Source organism: Sorex araneus, chromosome X (genome assembly GCF_027595985.1).
Source record: "Sorex araneus isolate mSorAra2 chromosome X, mSorAra2.pri, whole genome shotgun sequence".
NCBI lineage: Eukaryota > Metazoa > Chordata > Mammalia > Eulipotyphla > Soricidae > Sorex > Sorex araneus.
In genome coordinates this window covers 51,280,411-51,301,646 of record NC_073313.1, presented here as the reverse complement: position 1 = coordinate 51,301,646, position 21,236 = coordinate 51,280,411, and the positions used below count along the sequence as shown (strand labels likewise).

The window sequence follows — 21,236 nt, the reverse complement described above, 5'->3', positions numbered from 1 at the left end:
TTGATTTTTATAGGAAAACTTGGTCTTTATGTCACTTATCATGTGACAAAAATGTTTACAGAAAACACAAGGATTATACAAGCTGGCTAGCTTCAGGTCTTTTGGATTATCTGTATGGCCATTCATTTTAGGTATTATCTCTTAGTCTTGTAAGCCTAAAGTCTGGGACAGTGTTTATGATCTTAGGAAATTGTTAACTTCCCTTGTATCAGAATGAGCCCAGGAATTCACAGAAGTCTTAAAAATCTAGGATGGGGGCAGAGGTATAGTACAGTGGGTACAGTGCTTGCCTTGCATATAGCCTATCCAGGTTCAATTCATGGCACTCTGTGGTCCCCCAGCACACCAGAATTGATCCTTGAGCACAGAGCCAGGAGTAAGCCCTCAGCACTGTCAGCTATGGCTCCCAAACAAAAAATGAATAAATAGAAATGTAGGATGGGGCCAGTCAAAAATGGGATGCTTATAGCAGCTGGCAAGGGGACACAGAAGCTTCATCTTTCACTTTGCATTTGTATTGGTCTTTTGAGTCATTTCCACAGTTCCATGTTCATGATTTTATTAAGTTTATTTGTGCATGTGACTTTCAAGTAGTGCTCACTCCTGGAAAATACCTGGTCATGCAGGTCACCAGGATACTGGGGTGCTGCTTGGGCCCTGCAATGCAGGAGACACCCAAGCTATATCCAGTTGTGCTCAGTGAGCCTACAGGGATATACCATGGATGCTTGTTCTGCCATTTGGTGACAGAAATGGATGCAGACACATGTAAAATATGTGCCCTAATCCCCTATCTCTCCTGGAATTCCAAATTCATTATTCGAAAATATTTCAGGACTGCAGAGATGGCTCAGTGGTAAAGGACATGACTCTTAGGTGTGAGGACCTGGATTTGATTTCTGAATCTACAAAAATAAATGTTTTTACTATACCCAATTGGTTGGATTTGGGCAGGTTGGGATTACACCCAGAAGTGCTCAGGGGTTACTCCTGGCTCTGCACTCAGGAATTACTTCTGGCGTTACTCAATTACTTCTAGCACTACTCAGGACTGTATAGGATGCTAGGGATAGAACCTTGGTTGGCTGCGTGCAATGCAAGCACCCTACTCAATGTACTATTGCTCTCATGCCCATTATATTCACTCAGTTGTACACCCATCATTATTATCTAATGCCAGAACATTTTCATTGCCTTACAAAGAAACTTAAGGTGTGTTCCCAGTCACTCTCGACTTCATCTCCTTCTCTTCCCAAACCCCTGACAAGTTGGAATCAACTTTGCAACTTTGTGGCTTGACCTCTTCTGGAGGTTCACATCAACGAAATTTCACAATCCAGGACTTTGGGTATGGGTCTCCTTTCTCCTGGCATCATTACTTGCAGATGTCTCCATATTGTAGTGTGTTTCCATCCTTTTTCTATGGATGAGTAGCCATCTATAAATATGAAATAGTCCTAATTTTGCCTATTTGTGAATGATAGAATCTTGGGTTCTTCCTACTTTTTCTTCTTACTTTTTAGCTTATTGGGGGGAAATGCTGCTTGTGGTCAGAAAGGGAGAGATACAGAATGATCTCTCTCTCTTTCTTAAAAATTTTTTTTAATTGTTGTAGTGAGTCTTGGAGGCGCTGAGGACCACATGGGATGCTGAGGACCAAATCTAGGTACGACGCATGCAAAGCAAATGCCCTACCTGCTGAATTACCACTCTGGCCTCAGAGCAACTCTGTATTATCCTGCAATTTTTCTGTATTATACACATATATGTATATGTGTGTAATCTTTAGCCTACTTCTCCCTCTGGGAGAAACTGGCAATCTTCTGAGAATTTCCTGCACACATGGGACAGCCTTGCAAACTTCCCATGGTGTATTCATATGCAAAATCCAGTAACAAGCTGGATCTCATTCCCCTGACCCTGAAGAGCCCCCAGTACAACATCATTAGGAGGGCTGAGTTGAGATAGACTTCTAAGATCCCAGGGAAAGGACAAAATGAGATGTTACTGAGCCCGCCCGAGAAATCGGTGATTAACGGGATTTTGTGATTTCATGATTCGTGAATTGTTGTAGTAGCAAGGTTACAATTGTGTTAAAAATTATAGGATTGCTAGACAAAGTTACTGCACACCACTTCACTGAAATGCCCATGACCGCCCCCTCCACCCTGTGTCAGTTCCATCTTATTTTCCTTCCCTCCCATCCATCCCTGAATTTTGTTGCATAATCATCCCACTTATATGAGGGACTTAAGGAGAAACAGCAAGGTGGCAACATAGAGCTAAACACAACACAATGGGAGAACTATATACACAATTCAGTTGGGGGGAGTTGAAAGGGAGGGGTCTTGGGATTCTTGGGGGAAGGAGGTGGATACACTGTTGACAGGGATGGTGTTGGAATCTTGTGCATGGGAAACCATCACTAACAGTATTGTAAATCATAGAACCTCAATCAATTAAAAACTCTTAAAAGAATACTAATGTAGGGGGTTCAGAGGAATAGTACAGCAAATAGGCATTTGTCTTGCATGCCACAGACCCGGGTTCGATCCCCAGAACTCCATATGGTCTACCGAACCTGCCAGGAGTATTTCCTGTATGCGGAGCCTAGAGCACTGCTGGATGTGGCCCCAAGACTAACAACAACAAGCGAAGACAAAGAGAAAAAAAGACAAAGAAAGAAATTTAAAATGCTGTTCTTAACAAAAGAGTGGCAGGATTGATATTGAAGCTACAGTGTTGCCTGATCCCCCCAGGAGTGATTCCTGAGTTCAGAGCCAGGAATAACTCCTAAGCATTGCCAGGGCTGGTGTCAAAGCCAAGTAAAAGTCACATTCCAACTAACTTTCTATTGGCTGTGTATCTTACCCCAAATTTCTCAGCTTAAATCAACATGCTTACAACATTCTCTCACTGATTCTGTGGGTCAGACATCAAGGTACATCTTAATTGGGTTCTTTGCTAAGAGTTACACAACACTGAACCAAAGGTGCTCATGAGCACTGCAGGATTGCCTGAGGTAGGATCCACTTCTAAACTCGTCCAGATTCCAAGAATTTGATTTCTTTCTTTTTTTTTTCTTTTTGGGTCACACCCGGTGATGCTCAGGGGTTACTCCTGGTTTTGCACTCAGGAATCATTCCTGGCAGTGCTTGGGAGACCATATGGGATGCTGGGAATCGAATCCGGGTCGGCTGCATGCAAGGAAAATGCCCTACTGCTGTGCTATCACCCCAGCCCAAGAATTCGATTTCTTGAAATTACAAGTTTGAAGACTTTCATTTCTTCGTGGCTGACAGCTAAAAGCCACCCTTAGTTCCTCCTAAAGGATGTTCTCTATTCCTTGCTAAGCAAGGCTCTGCCAAGTGGTTGACGATATGATCATTTCAACCTCATCTCATTTAGTTTGTAAGCACGGGGGAAGAGGCCACAACCCAGCAATACTGAAGGCTTATTCTTGGCTTTGTGCTTAGGGATCACTTCTGGAGGGGTTCAGAGGACCCTATGGGGTGCTGAGGATAAAAATTAGTTGACCACATGCAAACACCTTACCCTCTAACCTATCTCCACAGTTTCTCAACCTCATTTGAAGCATAATTACATATATTGAAGCAGCTACATATGATTACCTTTGGTCATATACTCTCTCTCTCTCTCTCTCTCTCTCTCTCACACACACACACACACACACACACACACTTTACTGAACGAAATGGGATAAGACCATGAGAAAACAAGAGTCTTGGAAGTCATTTTAAGGCAATGTCCATAACGCCATCCTCACATATATAATCTTGGGTTCCTATCTGGATTTCATTTTGAATTAACTCATAATACTAAAGAATATGAAGGCAGTGGAATCAGTGGATTCGGTTGACTTGCAACAGCATAAATGGATCTTTCTTTTCTTTCCTTCTTACATTATACTCTGTTGCCACACTTTGTTTTCATTCAAAAATGAAAATAGACTTTTTGTATCTGGTTGTAATAGTAGTACTCATTCACTAGGACATCTTTTTCTCAGGCATCAAAATTGTGTAAAGGAAAAGATGACAGACCAATAGCTCTCTCCCCCCACCCATAAATAACCACTAACATTCTCTTCAACATCCCCCTCTTCACACACACACAATATGGATATACCATATTTTGTTTCTTTTGACATTATCATTTTATGTGACTTAAAACCCTTCCTAGAGGAATGTCTTGGCAAACTAGTTATGGTAAAACCAGTGGGTGCAGACACTAAATAAAGACAAGCAGAGGAGGAAGGTTATAGAAATGAAGGGAAAAAGGCAGGATGGGGGGGGTGGTAAGGACAGATGGAGGCGGAAGACAGAGCTCTGGGTACATATGGACAGAGGAGAACACCAGGGAGATGAGAATTCCTGGCAAAGGCACACAGAGGATGGCAGGAGCTTTGATTGAGGTCTAACTGAATTCCACTCTTGTAGTTAGTTTGGGGCTCATAGCCAGCAGTTCTTGGGGGCTACTCCAGGCTCAGTGATTGGGGAATCACTGCCTTTGGGGGGGCAGTGATTTAGGGATCCTGCCCTTTAAGCCAGGTCCCCAGCCCTCTGATTGCCATTCTTCTTAAACTGCCAAAGCCATTCTGAGGGATTGTTAGGAGTCAGGCCTTTACACAACAGCTATAATAATGATCATCTAGTCTGCTATGGTCATATTATCTGGCTTGCACTCCTGACTGTTACGCCTTGTGTAACTGTTTATTCAACCAAGTTTAGTCTAATACATCTCCTCCCCAGTGAAGGAGACATTAGAACCACCCCCACCATGCTACTCCACTGAGTCCATTTTTCCTGCCCCCTCGTCAGCCAAGGCGACAGCAAAGTCTGTTGCCCCAGCAACTGCCCTCAGACTACCATGGCAACGGTCCTCGCCAGCTGCATCTTGCCCCTTGGGCATCTCCATGGTGACGTGCGCGATGCAGGGGCTGCCAGAAGGCCCAGTCTGCGCTTGCGTCTAGTGACAGGCGCGGGGGCTGGGTGGGCTGGAGGAGGCCGGGTTCTCAGGCGCGCGCAGCCGCAGAGCCCCACAGCCTGGCCCGTTAGCCGGGTTGCTGCGCATTTGCCAGCCAGTTCGCCCGTCCGTCCGGAGCCCGGCTCGCTGGGGCAGCATGGCGGGGTTGCTGCTGCTTCGCGAGCCGCGGGCCGGGGGCGTCGGCCTTTTGGTTGTGCTGCTGTTGGGTTTACTTCGACCACCCGCTGCGTTGTGCGTCCGGCCGGTAAAGGTGCTATGGTTGTCCCGGGCGGGCTGGGGTGTGGAGCGGGGCAGAGTGGGGAGGATGCTTCAGCACAGGTTCGGAGCTGGGCTGCTGTCCAGCGCCCTCCAGTGCTTTAGTTTCCTGGAAGTGTGAAGGCATCAAGCTAGGTAGGGGTGGGGTCGGGGAAGCAGCCGGTGCACCTGGGCTGGGCTGGGACTCGGAGCATGCTGGTGACGGGGTCTGAGGCTTTGCGCAACCAATATCGCCTGGCTCAGGGTACCCTGGGCGCGGGCCAGCTGGACTTGAGACTCGAGGCCACCCGGGAGCACTGGGACCAGTGCGCAGTAAAGAAGGGCGTGCGCACCGCACTCTGTGCTGGCGTGATGAGAGGACCGAGGCGTGAGTCCGCAGTGTCCTTGTGTGTGTGTCCTTTCATCTGAGTGCTTCTGTTGCTGCAGACGATGGGACCTCTCTGAATACGCGTGGGCCGTGTGTGTGTGTGTGTGTGTGTGTGCGCGCGCCCGCGCCCGAGGCTATGTGTGACTTGTCTCCATGACGCTATGTGTATGTATGTGCACGCGCGCGCGTGTGCATCCTCAACAGGGATGGTGTTACTTATGGGCGTGCCTTTGGCACCTCAATGTGTGTCTTATGTCATGGATGTGACTGGGGCAGGAGTGAGCGCTGCCCCCGGTGCCCATTGGGTTCTGATTGAACTGCATTCGGCGATTTTGCGTCAGGGTGTTGCTGCTTTCCCATGTGGCTTGTGGTGTTGTGGCGTCGTGGGGCAGAGGAGCCATGATGCCTCTGTGCTGCATTGTTTTTCAAAATGACTGCGTTGAATGGGGGAGGGAGATGGGTATGGGGAACTTCGGGAATGGTCGCATGCGTACGTGTGAATGGGAGAAATGTCCCCGCTTGGGGAGGTGACAATGCTTGACTGCTGCGTAGGTGACATCTCAAGAGCTGCCAGTCCTTTTGAGAACGGATGGTGCCACCGCGCCCAAGGAGCAAGTGCACCCCTGCACTTTCGAGCCATCTGAACGGAGGATGGCTGGGGTATCAACTGATGAAACTACTTTGATGGATGACGTCATCTAGTTCACATCCACATATAATGTAAAGAATAAGGATAAGGTAGCTGGAGTGATAGGACAGTGGGTAGGGCACTTGCCTTGCACGTGGGCCACGGGGGTTAGATTCCCCCAAGACCCTCTAGGAGTGATTCCTGAGTGCAAAAACCAGGAGTCAGCCCTGAGCACAATGGGGTGTGACCCCCAAATCAAATTAAAACAGGTAATAAGAAGAGGGCTCCGAAGATAGAATAGCTTGTAAGGCACTTGCCTTGCAAGGGGCTGACCCAGGTTCAAACCTGGGTCCCCCATCATTGTCAGCAGTATTCCCGAGCATAGAATCAGAAGTAACCCCTTACTATGGGGAATAGCCTCCAAATAAATGACGCCCATGTGTATCCACCACTCAGTATAGAAAATAGAACATGATCAATCACCAGTTAAATCCACGCATGTCCCTTGCCATGTCAGTCCTCTTTTGCTTATTATTGTTATTCTATATTTTCTGTTCATGAGTCCTTATTTTTGTTCTTCACTTAGCACATATGGATATATCACTAAATGTCAGGCGTTTGGCTCCCAATAGTCACTAGGGGTCACTAGGAAGTCGCTGGGATTTCTGAGAGTCTCAAACTGGTAAATTCTCCAAGCTCCTTTTTGGTAACTGACAGATTCATCTGTGGTTTATGTGTGGTTATCATTCATTCCCCTTTATTTCTTCATAAAACTGTATCCTCTGACTATGTCCGCAGGATCTGAGGAGAGCATGTTCTTTAATGCACTTCACAATATGTCACTAAGCTGTGGCCAGACTCTCTCTCTCTCCCTCCCTCCCTCCACCTTTATGTGACTAGAAATAGCAATTCTCATTTTGTAAGTGAGCTTGTGCCCAGTAGTATTCTCAAGCTATTTGGGGGAGGTAACACCCCAAGGAGCTGTTAATCACAGGACAGCCATATCTTTTACACATTGCCAGATTGTTCCTCAGAGTGATTTTGCCAACTGATTTTCTACCACCAACACATGACAGTTTCCATTTTCTTGAATCCATGTCAACACTGGGTGTATTATGCTGAACAGCAAATCTCACAATGGAGACATTACTGGTGCCCGCTTGAGCAAATCGGTGAACAATGGGATGACAGTGAGACAGTGCGACAGTGTGATCTCATTGCTATTTGACTTTTACTGGCAGGCCAGAGCAATAGTACAATGGATAGGGCACTAACCTTGCACAAGGCTGAGCCAGGCTTAATCCCTGGCATCACATATGGTCCCCTGAGCACTGCCAGGAGTAATTATTGAATGCAGAGCCAGGAGTAACCCCTGAGCATTGTTGGGTGTGGCCCCCAAAGAAAAACAAAACAAATCAATCTTACTAGCAAGGATATGTGTTTTTTTCATGTTTGAGTACTGGTTTAGTTTATACTTTGGGCAACAACTTAATCATTTAATGTTCATTTTTATCTTGCTTTAACTCTCATGTGTGTATGTGTTTTGTTCTTTGCTTACTGGATACTAATGCTTGACTATTGATATTGCAGGTAACTTCTTTTCATTCATTTCTGGTGTCCTGAGATTTAAAAAAAATCATTTTATTGTGGTTAGCTTTGTTTTTCCTTTCCATTGAGCCCCGTTTGGATTACCTGTCCTGGATGCTGTCTCTTCCCATGGACTAAATGTCAGTGTGTGGCTCCGTTTGAAATGCAATTGACTTCCCATCCTTCCTCCCCACCATTAAGTCTGTGCTTTAGGGCATATAACTAAATGTTCTGTTTTGAATGGTCATGGTTAGTCCCAGGATCTTTATTTTTGCTCATATTTTTTATATTCTTTATTTCTTTAAACCCAAAGGGAAAATGTTTTGAAACTTGATTTATTAATTTAGGCAATGGAGTGTGATTTGGGCCACAACAGGCAGTGCTGGGGGCTATTTCTGCCTCTGGGCTGGGATGGGGGCAGGGGAGAACCATGTGGCAGCACTGGAGCTGGAACCAGGGTCAGGTGGATGCAAGGCAAAGTGACTCTATACTAATTTAAATGGTTTCTAACTCTGAGAACTGAACATGAGTAATGGTTAATTCCCGTTACACATAGCATGATTAGCACACATGCTAAATCCTAAAATGAACGTGGTTATTTATTCCAACAAGCTTTCTATGAATACCAAATGACTGGAAACATCCTAAAGGTCTATCCATGGAAGAGCAGTTAATTAAACTCTACAGTACATCCCTACAAATAGGAGCTATGGGAGAAGGAGGAGGGCAAGGAGTAGAAAAGCAAGAATGCTTTCAGTGCTCTGAAGTAGAGATTCCCAAAAGCAAGGTCCAGAATGAAGTGCTGCGACTTTTGAAGTAAACTAATGGAACCTGCATCAAGCAGCCACGGATTCATATTGTGCATCCCACTAACATGAACCAATCTGTACCTGTAATGTCTGTCGAGCATCACCACACCTATAAACAAACCAACGTGGTCTTGGTGCTGGAGACCTAGCAGAGAAGGCATTCGTCTTGCATACAGCCCACCCTAGATCTGTCTCAGGCTCCGAATAGGGTCCCCAAAGCACAGCCTCCCTGCGGATGCCAGGAGGGATCTCCTGGTACAGAGCCAGGAGGAAGCCTTGAGCACCTCCAGGTGTGGCCCCAAAAACCAAAAAAGAAAGAGAAACGTGAACTCCAGCAGTTCTGGAGCAAGTTCTGAGGATCGCCAGAAAATCATGTGCGGGGGGGGGGGGGGCGCGGGGTGTGGGGGGTATCTTTCTGTTCCACTGTATCTCAGGCTAGTCGATGATCTTAGGACGTATTTATATTTGAGGGTCCACAGTGCCTTTGTTGGCATGGGGGATGCTTGGGGCCCACGGAGCCCCTAACCTACGGGATCCTAATGAAATCTTGTCCCCGCCATATCCTTCCCCAGGAGTCCCGCAACCTGGGCGCAGCCTCACCGCCCCAGGCCGAAGCAGGCGCTCCCCGCCGCTTCCGGCGGGCTGTGCTCCGCGGAGAGGCGGCGGGAGCTGTGCAGGAGCTGGCGCGGGCGCTGGCGCACCTGCTGGAGGCCGAGAGGCAGGAGCGGGCGCGGGCTGAAGCGCAGGAGGCCGAGGACCAGCAGGCCCGCATGCTGGCGCAGATGCTGCGCAGCTGGGGTGCGCCCCGCACCACCGATCCCGCTCTAGGTTTGGAGGACGACCCGGACGCGCCCGCCGCGCAGCTCGCCCGCGCCCTGCTCCGCGCCCGCCTGGACCCGGCAGCTTTTGCCGCTCAGCTGGCGCCCGCTCCGGGCCCCGCCGCCCCGCTCCGACCCCGGCCCCCAGTCTATGACGACGGACCCCCTGCGCCCCCCGAGGCTGATGAAGCGGGCGACGAAGCGCCCGATGTGGACCCAGAGTTACTGAGGTAGAGGGCAAGCGGGGGGGGGGGGAGGGGGGCTGGGGCCGTAGGGAGTCTTCATGTGTCATTGGTGTGAGGGATGTGGGTTGGGGAATAGCTGAAACAACCCCGGGTTTCAGAGTAGTGAGAAGAGTCCCTGTAGCCAGTGGGGCGGCGGGGAGGGTGGGGGAGGAGAGGCCAGGTGTGGATCTGTTTCCCAAAAGCAGTGAGCTGGGGACCCCAAGTGGGGAGGGAGTCAGAAGTGGCTAGGTGCCAAGAGGGGGTGGGGATGACTTTGGAGAGGGGTTCCCAACCCCAAAACTGGGCGTTGTCCTCAGATGCTTCCTCACCCCTGCTTTCCTTCTTTCCACCCTCCTGCAGGTATTTGTTGGGGCGGCTCCTCTCGGGAAGCCCAGATCAGGAATCTGCGGCTGCTCCACGCCGCCTCCGCCGCTCTGCTGACCCGGACATGGCCCCGGACGCGCCCCCCGAGGGCATGCTGGGGGCCTTGCTGCGTGTCAAACGCCTGGAGACTCCTGCTCAGCAGGGACCAGGCCGCCGCCTTTTGCCACCCTGAGCATGGCCTGAATCCGCAGTGCCCTCGGGCCCAGGCCCAGCGCCCCCTTCCCCATCTCTCCCCACCCTAGACTGCCCGCCATCACTTGGAGCGGAGCGCACGTTACCAGCACCCCCCTCCCGCCTGCCGCAGTCGCTGCCTTCCAGCCCCACAATAAAGAAGCAGTGAAGCAGCAGCTCTGGGCTTGCACGGCCTTTTCTTGTGGGCTGGGTGGTCACAGCAGCCCTTGGAGGAGCTCCATTGTGCGCTGGAGAGAGGGGGGGGGGCGGTCCTGGACCCTTTGTCCACAGCCTGGGTCCCACTCAGTGGTCTGGCCTCCAGTCTGAGGATACTCGCAGGACCCACTGTGGCTCTCTGAGTTCCAGTCCCCTAAAGCCCAAGGGATGGTCCAAAGGTGCAAAGCAGGAGCCTCTGGAGGGCTGAAGGTTCAGATCAGGGATCAGGATAACCCACATCAGTCTGGCCCAAGACCCCTGGAGCCAGAGGAACCAGAACCTGGGTCTTCCAAGTAGGAGGGTCGGGCTCCCTTTGCTCCTTGTTAGCTTGCTTTGGAACCTTTAACGACTTCATTGTAGAGTACGGGAGGCCTCTCTAAGCTCAAGCTCTACCCCAAGCCCTGAAAATATTTGGGGCTAGTGTGCTGTGCTAGCTGATTTCCCGACACAGCACGTTGTGGTTCAGGTGATTCCCATTCAAGTCTTCCCACCACCTGTCACTGTTTCCTCACCTGTGTTTCTTTACTCTCCAAGGAGCTCGAAGTGTCTCTGCATCCTTCAAGCCCTAAGCTGGGCTCATCAAGTCAGGCTCCCCTCACACCATTTCTTGAATGAAAGCACTCTCACAATTCAAGTTAACATTCTACCCAACCTTACTCCCTCCCACAGCACTTGGCTAGAGACGGCTTTGAAATCTGACACCATTTATTGAAAACTTGTGGCAAATATCTCCGTGTGACAAAAAAAGAACCCAACCCACACTGTGCTGAGGCAGCTGTGCCCCATTACCAAAATGCTTCACCCCATTTCCCAAAAGTATAGCCATCACCATCAATGCAAACCTCCCTGAGAATCCTACTGAGCCCCAGCAGACTAGTAGCACTTAGGGGTGAAGGTACCTGAAGCTAGGCTTGGGGGAGGAGGGCCTAGCTACTGGATGGGGAACATCAGGAGACAGAACAGCCACAGTGGCACTGAATCTTCTGGTGGTCTGACCTAGCCCCCCGACGCCCTTTGGCAGCCTCCTTCGCCATGGCCTCTTTGAACCTTTGGATCTCTTGGATGAGCAGCGCAAAGGCCTCTTCCACGCCCTGCCGTGTCTTGGCTGAGGTCTCCACAAAGGGGGCCCCCCAGCTCTTAGCAAGGGCCACCGCAGCAGCGTGAGCATCTCCTGTGTTGGTCACTAGATCACATTTGTTGCCCACAAGGACTAGGGGCTGGGTGTAGCGGGAACCCCAGGTGGCCCGCATCTGCTGCAGCTGGGTTAGGGATGAGGGGTCATCCAGGGCAAAAACACCCAGTACACCATCCCCAACATCCAGGCACTGGTTAAGCAGGGACTTGTGAGCAGCCTGCCCTGCCGTGTCCAGCACATTCAGAACGCAGCCCCCATCACCCAGAGTCATCTCTTTCCAATAGGAATCCTGGATGGTGGGGTCGTGGTCCTCCACAAAACACTGGTAGTTCAGTTGAATGGTTAGTGCACTCTTGCCCACACCACTCGCACCCACCACCACGGCCTTGTACTCAGGCAACCGCTTGCTAGTGTTCTCGGAGGATGATGGATCATCCTGGCTCGGGCTCTGACTCTCATCCTGGGCAGCAAGATTCCACGAGCCGGCACTCAGGTCAAACATGCTATCCATTTTGGAGAGAGGCATAATCCGAGCAGGCAGCTCAGGGAAGAGATGGCCACAAGCAGGCTCTACAAGTGTGAAGAAAAGAAAGAACAGGTGGAGGGAGGTAGGGGAAAAGAGACCACTGCGTGCAAGATGACAGCTGGGTGTCATTTAATCAACGGAGCCTGTGTGAATTGGCTTCTAATGGGCTAGATCTGTTATTGATGTTATTTGTGCTCTTTTCCTCAAGCCTCTACTTGAGAAACAGTGAAGACACCGAATTTCCCCCTTTTGGAGATTCTTGGGATTGAACTACGCAGAGCCTCCTATCATAGCAAGCACGTGCTCCCCAGTGAAATTCCATCCCCAGACCAAGGCAGAGACTAAAAGCACTTCATTGAGCTAGAAGTTAACCTAGTTCAAGCAAGCAAATTCAATTGCTTTTAGTCACTTCAGAGTTGTTTAACCATCATCATCATTTAAGAACAAAACATCAATACATTAACCTGCAAACACCCTCCACCAGCACCCTGCCACCCATTAGGGTCTCCCCCTTTCCAGAGGGAAGATGGGGGGATGTGCATTTTAATTTGGTCACCAGTAAACCCTTGCCAGTCACAGGACCTGGCATATAGGCTGACATCAGCCACATCCCTGCTTCTCAGGGAATTAGTATGCTAAAAGGTAAAAACAATAAAGCAGATAAATACGCAAATGATGGGGCCCCGGAGTGATAGTACAGCGGGGAGGGCGTTTGCGGTGCACGCGGCCGTCCCGGGTTCGATCCCTATATGGTCCCCCCAGGCACCGCCAGGAGTAATTCCTGAGTGCAAAGCCAGGAGTAACCCCTGAACATCGGTGGGTGTGACCCAAAAAGCAAAAAAAATACGCAAATGATGTAGCTGGGGAGCAACATTATCATTAGGAACTCGTTTTTATGATTTATTCACATACAGGTATTGAGAACCTACTGTTTGGCCAGAACTTACATGTCGGGGTGTGAGTGGTGTGGGGGAGAGGAAAACAGCACAGATCCCAAACCCCCACCCCACCCCCCAGCTTGAAATTCTTATTCTGATCCGGAAGACAGACAACAAGAAAGGTCAATTAGAAGAAAAAAGCATTTCAGCAATAGGTGAAAAGCATGCAGAAGGTGGTCAGGCATTTTTATTGTAATTTAATTTCCATTCATTAACTTGAGAATCCCTGGCTGGAAGGCATTGTGCTGGGTGGGGGGAGGGGGCTGGGGGACTGAACCAAATAAGACTAAAATCCCAGCCCCAGTGAGGATTAGATTCTCGAAGTGAGAAGTGACAATAAACAAGCAAGTAAATTATCATTCAGTTAGAAGAGGATGGGTACACAGCAGGTGCTCAATTAGTGCTAACTATTAATAGCAAATCACCATTAACTCAGTCAATATACATCCCAGTCTGAAGTTTAGTGTGTGGTCTCAGGAAGTGTTTCATAATAGATGCTACAGGTCTCCCAGGAAACCCCAGAGCAGAAGCTATTTGGAGGCAGAATGGTGGGGGGGTGTGGAGAGCAAAGATTTGAGGCCTCCATAGGGGGTTCAGGACCCGCCTGGCAAGACCCCAGGTGGGGATCCAGGTGTAGGGAACTTACAAAGTGGTTTGTGAAAGTGCGTAGCCTCCAAAGAACAACAAGAGAGCAGACAGAGCATGGGGGGGGGTGGAGCGGGAAGCGGAGAGGGGGATCCCGAAAACACTTCGGACAGATAGAATGTAGGAGAAGATCTAGCTGGGAGCATAAACCACAGGGAAGATGGAGAGGTGAGGCCAAAACAGGGAAGCCCACCATTGCTGGCAGCTCACCTGGAGAAGAGAGAAGTCGGATCCTGGTATACTCCGAAGATGGAATGGACAGACTTCTACTGCGAAATTAACAGGAGGGAGAGGGTCAGGTGCGACAAGGATCACAGGAGAAGCTATTTACTGAAAGCTTAGCATGTGTCCGCTAATGACTTGCCCACACTCAGTGCGTACCCTATGTCCCAGGGAGGTATGGCTTTAGAAGCACCAAAGCACGTTTAGTAACATGGGGCAGCAAGTGCAAGAGTAATGATGGCCCGAGGCCACAGGGCCCAGCAGCAATGAACAAAGCCCACCACCCTCCCCAGCCCACGGAAGACAGAACCTGGTCCTGTGATGCATATTGCCAGTGTGAGCCTTCGCTCTGAGACCTGGTAACATCTCCAGACCGTTCGGTGCTGGAGCTGGAGCCATAGCCTTAGCCGCAGCCGCAGCCGCTGGGACTGCAGGGTTGGGATTTACTCACTTTCAGTCCCAGGGGAATGAACTGAAGAGGGGCAGAGAGCTGGGGGTGAACAATAGGGGGTTCAGGTGGATCCCCTCCCCAATCGTGCCCCCTTCTCAGGGCTAGGTACAACAAGCTTACCAGGTCTTACTACCTGCAATTCAGTTAGGATAAGTTAAAAGTTCGGGGCAGAGAGGGATGAACCCCCATTTTCATCGGAAAACTGCCACCACCAGTTGTGCTGTCGGCACAATCCTGCTCAGTTCTTCCAGAGGGTTTGGAGGCAGGGGACAGGGACACCCCACTTCCAAACCTTCTTTCCCTAGCCTCTCTTCCCTCGGGGAGAGCAGCACCTGTACCCAGCGCTGTGTCTACAAAGCCAGGAGGGCTGAGAGGCGCTTCCTAACCCCTGAGAATGGGAGATAATAGGGGAAGGGGTCTCTTCATAAGTGACCTCGGTTGTAGCCCCCACCCTCAACTCTGTGGAAAGGCTTCCTGATCATCCGGGATGGGCAGCTGGACTTACCTCGGTCCTGGGAAAAGCTGAAATGCTTGGACTCGATCCTCCTCTGCAACTCTGACAGAGTGACCTGAGGGGATGCTCCCTCCCCGACCCCAAGGCAGGGAGGGGGGGGAGCCAGTGAGTACGCATGCGCAAAGGCCCCTCCCCCGGGACCCTAATGAGTGCAGGGGGTGGGGGTGGGGAAGTGGGGGGGGAATCTTGCCCCAGCCTACAAAAATGCCCCGTGGGCCTCAGCTCCACAAACTCTCCGGAAGCTCCCAGCCACCTTTATGTGTCTGGGTAGGGATTCACCTCACTCCCGGTTTGCAGTGGTAGGAAGTCAAGAGTTTGAAATGCAGAACTATTGGGAAATGTTTGGGGAAAGCCTCTGGAGGCCTGATGGGGGATGGGGGAATGGGGCTGGGGTGGTGGCAGGGGAGGAGCCTGTGTGGCTTCCTGCAGGTTTGAGAGAGGATTGTCCATTCCTGAACTGAGAGAGCGTGCCAGAGAGGGGTTCTTCTGTCAGTAATGAAAGATGTGATTGGAGTATGTGTCTACTTAAACCATCTCCTACAGCACTCATAGGTTGGCAAACAGAGATACTTATTGAAAGAGGTGATGATGGAGTTTACAGAGCCCCCTGCTCCTTCCCATTATTTCCTGCTTGGGTGTAGCTGGGCGTGGGAGCAGATCATTATGTCCACTGTATTCTCAGAAGAGGGCCTTGACATCTGGGTAATCTCAACCCAGACACCTTGGAGTTGCCCAAGCAATCTTCCTTAGGTGGGAGAATTATGGCCTCTACATCAGCCCTCAATTCCCTACCTCTGCTTAGTAGAAAGCGCCCCTTCTCCTAGGCAGTTACCCATACCATTAAATCCAGCCATTCAACCTCCCACCCACAGCCCCCACACAAACTAGCTACCCTCAGGCCTGGACTCTTCCTTGGAATTCTCTCACTTTCTCAGACCTGAGGATAGCTGGCACTGGCTATGATGTTACTGCTAAGGCAGGCACTCATTTTGTCAGAACTCCCACCATTTCCGCTCCTCAGGGATCAATTGAGTTGCTCACTCTACTTCCAGTTAATCAAGACACCAGATAGACAGGGGTTTGACCTCATAAAAATCGATGTCCTGGGGCCAGAGAGACAGCAGGCTACCGATTCAACCTGGGTTCAATCTCCAGTATAAGTAAGAGTGACCTATCAGGAGTGATCCTGATAGGATCAAGACCTATCAGGAGTGATCCCTGAGCACCCCATTTAGTGTGCTCCCCAAACAAAATCCATGTCCTCATTATCCCCTGGCCAAGGGTCTGGGGTTCTCCTCTCACTCGAGATTAAAAAGGTTTTCTTGGAGAGACATGTATAGTGGGTAGGGTGCTAGTCTTGCATGTGGCTGACCTGAAATCAACTTCCAGCACCCCATATGGTCCCCTGAGGCTGCCAGGAGTGATTCTTGAGTGAAGAGCCAAGAGTAAGCCCTGAGCACAGCTGGGAGCAGTCCCAAAGCCAAATATTTAAAAATATATATTTTTAAAAGTTGTGTAGAGCACTCATGTGGTAGGGCACATGTCTGCCATGTGCAAGGCCCTGAGTGAGATCCCTGCATAACAGGACCCCCAAGCACTGCTGGGGATGATTCTGGTATCCCCTGAGCACATCTGCTGTAAGCACCATTGTCTGAGCCAGGCTGAGCTCTGCTTGGGCACTGCCAGGTGTGCCCCCCAAATAATTTCTCCAGTTATTTTTAACAATACCTTCAACTTTATTATGGACACAGCAACTCCACACCAGGTGGTTGGTGACCCCACCTTTCAAAGTTTACATTATCATGTTATCAGCCTCTCTTAGGGTCACTAAGATGACTCGTGTTTCCTTCAGAACCAGAGAAGATAGTTATCTCTGAGTAGGCAGTGAGGTGAGGCAAGATCTTGAGATGATGGCCGCAGTCTTCTGAAGGGTTTCAACAAAAATCAATATTGGGCAATAGGGTGGGGATCATAACTCTTGGAGAGTTCAGAACAAAATAAAGTTATTAACAGCCTCATTGGGCATGTTATGTGATCTATCTAAGGCTGGTTTTTCATGAGCCTCAGAAGATGAACAAATTTCAGGACTTAATGTGAATGGGGCATGTTCACCCCAAACTTATTCTGGTGAGCGATGTTCTTCACCTCCATAAGATCCTGAAAAAGAGGCAAGAGAGAGGAGGTCAAAGAATGCAGACACCTTTACCTTGGTCTCGAAATGGCCCCCATGGGCATCTTCAGCTACCCTATCTTCTGGGCTACCCCCCGGCCCCCAGACACCGTATCAAATAATCCCAGGAGGCAGTCCTCTAGAAACGTCTCCATTCACCTATCATTGACTGCAGAACACAGAGGGGAGCTGCAGGGACCCTGTATACATTAGGAAGTAGGCCCTGGGTTTACCTGATGATGTACATAAAATTGACAGTTGTAGCACCAGACTGATAGATCAGCATAGCTAAGGACCAGTGGGTGTCCTGAGATTTCGTGGTGTTGCACCATATGGCCATTAACATAGCGGCCACAGTAGACCTAAGATTGGGGAGGGATCATTGTGTGGGGATCAGCAACCACCTGTGCTTTGGCCCAGGGTCAGGGGACACCCACTCCCACATCCCCTTCCTCCACAGCATACCTGGTAGCAAGATAAACAAACCCAGTTCTCCTGGTCTGTGCCACAATCCTGGCACGCCATAGTAACATCCAATCCTTCTTTTGGTACAGGGCAGACCAACTCCAAATGGGGACACCAGGTCATTGGTGTTATGGCATAAAATGAGACCTGGAGAGGATAGTAATGAGAAGTGAGGGACTCCCTTCTCCCTCCCATGGCCTTAATTCACATGCTCCTTCCTTGAGGCACCAAATGGGAAAGGGAGATACTGGAGATGTGGCTGCAGCAGATACCCCAAGCTAACCTGCTCAAGGTCCACTTGGTTTTCAAGCAACTGAAATACCAGAGAGTTATTCTCTTCCTGGCCACCAACAGCCCCTTCCACTGGACTCTCTTCTTCTATGGCCTTCATGTCAGGTATGGCCTGGACACAGAGGAGAAAGAGAAGTAGATGAATGACCCGAATCATGTTCCTCCTCAGGTCTGAGAAGGCTGGGACATTACCTGAGCTGCACTGGCTGGTCCCAAGGCCTTGAGGCGTCCAGCTGGCATATCGGGTGATGTAACTTCTTGCTCAAAAGAAGGTGGTAATGTACTGACAGTACATGAAGCGGAAGGGCTCTTGTCCAGTGTGGCTTGTGCCACAGCTCTGTCCGAAGTGGTGTCATCCCAGGAAGTATCCTGTTCAGCTACCTCTGAGGACTTGTTCTGAGATCCCACCATTAAGGATGTATTGATGTTTGATTTATTCATACTCGAAGTGGCCTCTTCTGCAGATGATGCCAAAGTACATTCACCCGTACTGGCATCTAGAGCACTTGCTCCAGGAATGTCTATTTCTTCTTCTAGGAACCCAGAATGATAAGAGTGGGGTGCTTCCTGATGGTATCTCTTAGGACAAAATCTTTTGATATCACCCCTTCCTGGAATCACAAAAGAGAGAGATTCTGGTGTGTGGGTACTCTTCACTCTCTTACTTCTAAATCCCTGCCCTCCCAAGTCCCCACTGCGAACCATCCCCATCACCCAATTTCCCAGGTCCACTCACTTGTAACGCGCAAACTACGCCAGTATCTACGATGAACCTGGATCGTCTCAGAGATGGAGGCTAGGGCATTTGCTTTTAGAGGGCGATCTAAAGCCAGCAGTGGTGGTGGGTCGCCCAGGAGGGTGCGGGTACAGGCTGCCATAGATTCTGAGATGGATGTCAGGTTATAGCCGCCCTTGGTTAAGGAAAAGAGAGAAAGGTATAAGGGATGTGAGACAAAAGAGATCCATACCTGTGTTGCAGCTTGTCTTGCATGTGGCTGACCTAGTTTCAATCCCTGCCACCTAATATGATCCCATGAGCATTGTCAGGAGTGATCCCTGAGTGTACAACCAGGAGTAAACTCTGAATACTGCCAGGTATGGCCCACCCACTGTAGGATAACATAGCCTTAGGTAGTTTAGGTTTATTGGGTTACTCCCATTACAGTGCTCCCATTCCTCTTTGTTTATTTGTATCTTCTTTCTTAGTGTCCTGTTGACTTGTAAATAATGTTTTTCTCTTCTCCTTGAGTCCTTTGCATACTTTACTCAGAGCCATGTCCTTTTTGTATGGACACAGGAAGACTTAGCAAATGCTATGCTTTTGTAACCTGGGAGTCATTTGACTCTACATGATATTTTCCTCCTGGGCATTTGTTCTCTCGACCTAAGCCTCAGCTGCCCTTACTTCCTAGCACCCCCAAAAGCAAGGTCCCAACCAGGGACGAGACGGACCCAGGGCAAGCGGTGAGTTGTGTGCTACCCTGGCATCGAGATGGGCCTGGCCAAGGTGCCTAATGCTTAACTATAAGTTAAGAGCTTGATCATGGACAAATGTTGTCATGATCCAAACAGTGATAACTAGATTTGGACCCTGCTAGGGAGGAATGATTAATCTGGCCTGAGTGCTATGGTCTGAGCCTGTGGCAAGATGTTGTCAGGAGAGCTGCCTTGCAAACCTCAATGTATCTCTTGCTTTGTCCATACAAAAATGACTAGTATTAAGATGTTAATAAGTGTTTGGACTAAGGAAAAGAAAAAACACCTTAAGAGTCAGGAAGGGCTTTGGAATGCCCTGCCCTCAGGAAGGGCTTTCTTATGTTGATTTTGCTACCTGGCTGGGTGTAGCCTAGAGGGAAGGTGGGAGAGACAAGTAGGAGGAGAGAGAGAAGGGAGAGAGGCTGGAGCAGGGTAGGCAGGATGCAGTTACTTACAATAAAAGAGGAGAAACCACATCTGTAAGATGAGCGGCATTCACTAGAAGTGGGTGTTGGGGAGCGAAATATCATGTAAAACACATGAGAATAGTCCCTGCAGTGACAATACCATTGCTGACCCTGATATAAGCTGTCATTTAGTGCTGGCAGTGTGGTAGACTGTCCTAAGCATGTCAGGCCATGAGCTCTCCACCATGTATGCTCAGTCTATACAGAACCCTGTCTTCATGATATGTGGCTCCACTGGCTGTACCTACCCAGATAACCTTGCTACGACCTGATAAAGGCACAAAATTGGACTTTATGTCTACACAAACCTCTGTCCTGACTTGGCACAGGAATCCCCCTTTCCTTTCACTCAATAGACACCAGTCTCTGCTTTTTTCATCTTAGTATCATTTGGGATTAGGGGCTGTATCCCACAGTGCTCAGGGGTTACTCCCAGCTCTGTGCTGAGTCTCATTCCTGACAGTGCTCAGAGGATCAGGTGGTGCTAGGGATTTAACCAGAGTTCAGCCACATTTGAGGCATCTTACACCCAGTCCCCACTCTCTTTCTCCATCTCTCTCCCTCCCTCTCTCTCTCTCCAGCCCATAATCTCTGTTCTTTATGAAAGTAAACTGAATCTCAGAGCAGTAAGATGACTTGTTAGCCATCAGAGCAGCTGGTAAGAGACAATGCCAGGATTGGAACCTGAGTTATTTGATGTCACAGTCCATGTTCTTCACCCTGGGGCCATTTTGTTGTTCTTAGCTCTGAAGGCCATTACAGTCTCACCCAGCAGTGCTTAGGGACCACCAAGGCCATTCTTGGCAGAACTGGGTGGGACATGCGGTGCCAAGTACTGAACTATAGGGCTCCCATATACAAGGCAGTACTCAACTATTTAAGTCACATCCCCAGCCTACTCTGAGGCCTGGGGAATTTTACCGGCCCACTAATCTCCATGACTTTTTTTTGGTGGGGGGGAGCACATCTGGCAGTGTTCAGGGCATATTCTTGGCTCTGAGATTAAGGATCACTCCTTGTGATCTCCAGAGGAGACAATATGGGTTTCCAGGGATCAAACCCGGGTCATTCTCATTCAAGGCAAGCATCCTTTCCACTGTACTACGGGTCTGGCCCCTACACTCGCTGACACCTTAGCCTCATCTGAAAGGAAAAGCAAGTTTGCTGAGGGCTCAGCTAGTGCATGAACACTGCACAGTCATCTGAGGCTATAGTGTTGAAACAGCAAGGACAAAAGGCCAGGCACCTTGCCAGAATAAGTCAGCTCCTGCTGATAGATGAGGAAACTAAGGCATGGGGATGGGAGTACTGAGTAAGTCATCACAATTTAGTGATTGATGTTAACTCAGAAACTTCTTACAGGCAGTTCAAGTTGGGGGGAGGAGTATGGGGGGGTAAGAACTGACTCCAGAGCCAGGCTACCTGGATCCCGGTTCTGGCTTGGTCATTATTAAATATGTGACCCTTGGTCTA

The 21,236-nt window shown here is 49.6% G+C and overlaps 3 protein-coding genes across 10 annotated transcripts in view; 1 reads left to right on the top strand and 2 right to left on the bottom strand.

The window, feature by feature from the left end:
* Positions 1-5,005: 5,005 nt before the first annotated feature.
* Positions 5,006-10,423, top strand: PCSK1N (proprotein convertase subtilisin/kexin type 1 inhibitor). Of its 2 annotated transcripts, none has more exons than XM_055122875.1 (3): positions 5,006-5,248; positions 9,223-9,698; positions 10,053-10,423. In XM_055122875.1, exons 1-3 carry the CDS (start codon positions 5,141-5,143, stop codon positions 10,246-10,248), a joined length of 780 nt encoding a protein of 259 aa, XP_054978850.1. In that variant the 5' UTR covers positions 5,006-5,140; the 3' UTR covers positions 10,249-10,423. The 2 variants fall into 2 exon arrangements, with proteins under 2 accessions (XP_054978850.1, XP_004612926.1); XM_004612869.2 differs by having other exon boundaries at positions 5,007-5,254.
* An 893-nt stretch (positions 10,424-11,316) lies between these two features.
* Positions 11,317-16,653, bottom strand: ERAS (ES cell expressed Ras). The gene is made up of 3 exons (XM_004612923.2): positions 16,623-16,653; positions 13,918-13,973; positions 11,317-12,168 (listed from the first exon to the last, which is right to left on the bottom strand). Exon 3 carries the CDS (start codon positions 12,122-12,124, stop codon positions 11,411-11,413), a length of 714 nt encoding a protein of 237 aa, XP_004612980.1. The 5' UTR covers positions 12,125-12,168; positions 13,918-13,973; positions 16,623-16,653; the 3' UTR covers positions 11,317-11,410.
* The window catches only part of HDAC6 (histone deacetylase 6), a 28,691-nt gene continuing 24,098 nt past the window's right edge, over positions 16,644-21,236 (bottom strand). For 4 of the 7 annotated variants that reach the window (XM_055122805.1, XM_055122806.1, XM_004612924.2 and 1 more), the window contains exons 24-29: positions 18,557-18,731; positions 18,013-18,431; positions 17,813-17,932; positions 17,530-17,676; positions 17,298-17,426; positions 16,645-17,051 (exon numbers count right to left, since the gene is read on the bottom strand). In XM_055122805.1, coding sequence (XP_054978780.1) covers positions 16,983-17,051; positions 17,298-17,426; positions 17,530-17,676; positions 17,813-17,932; positions 18,013-18,431; positions 18,557-18,731 — 1,059 coding nt within the window. In that variant the 3' untranslated portion in view covers positions 16,645-16,982. Of the gene's footprint in view, positions 17,052-17,297; positions 17,427-17,529; positions 17,677-17,812; positions 17,933-18,012; positions 18,432-18,556; positions 18,732-21,236 lie in introns of all 7 variants that reach the window. The other 3 variants (XM_055122809.1, XM_055122810.1, XM_055122808.1) reach the window with 3 other exon arrangements.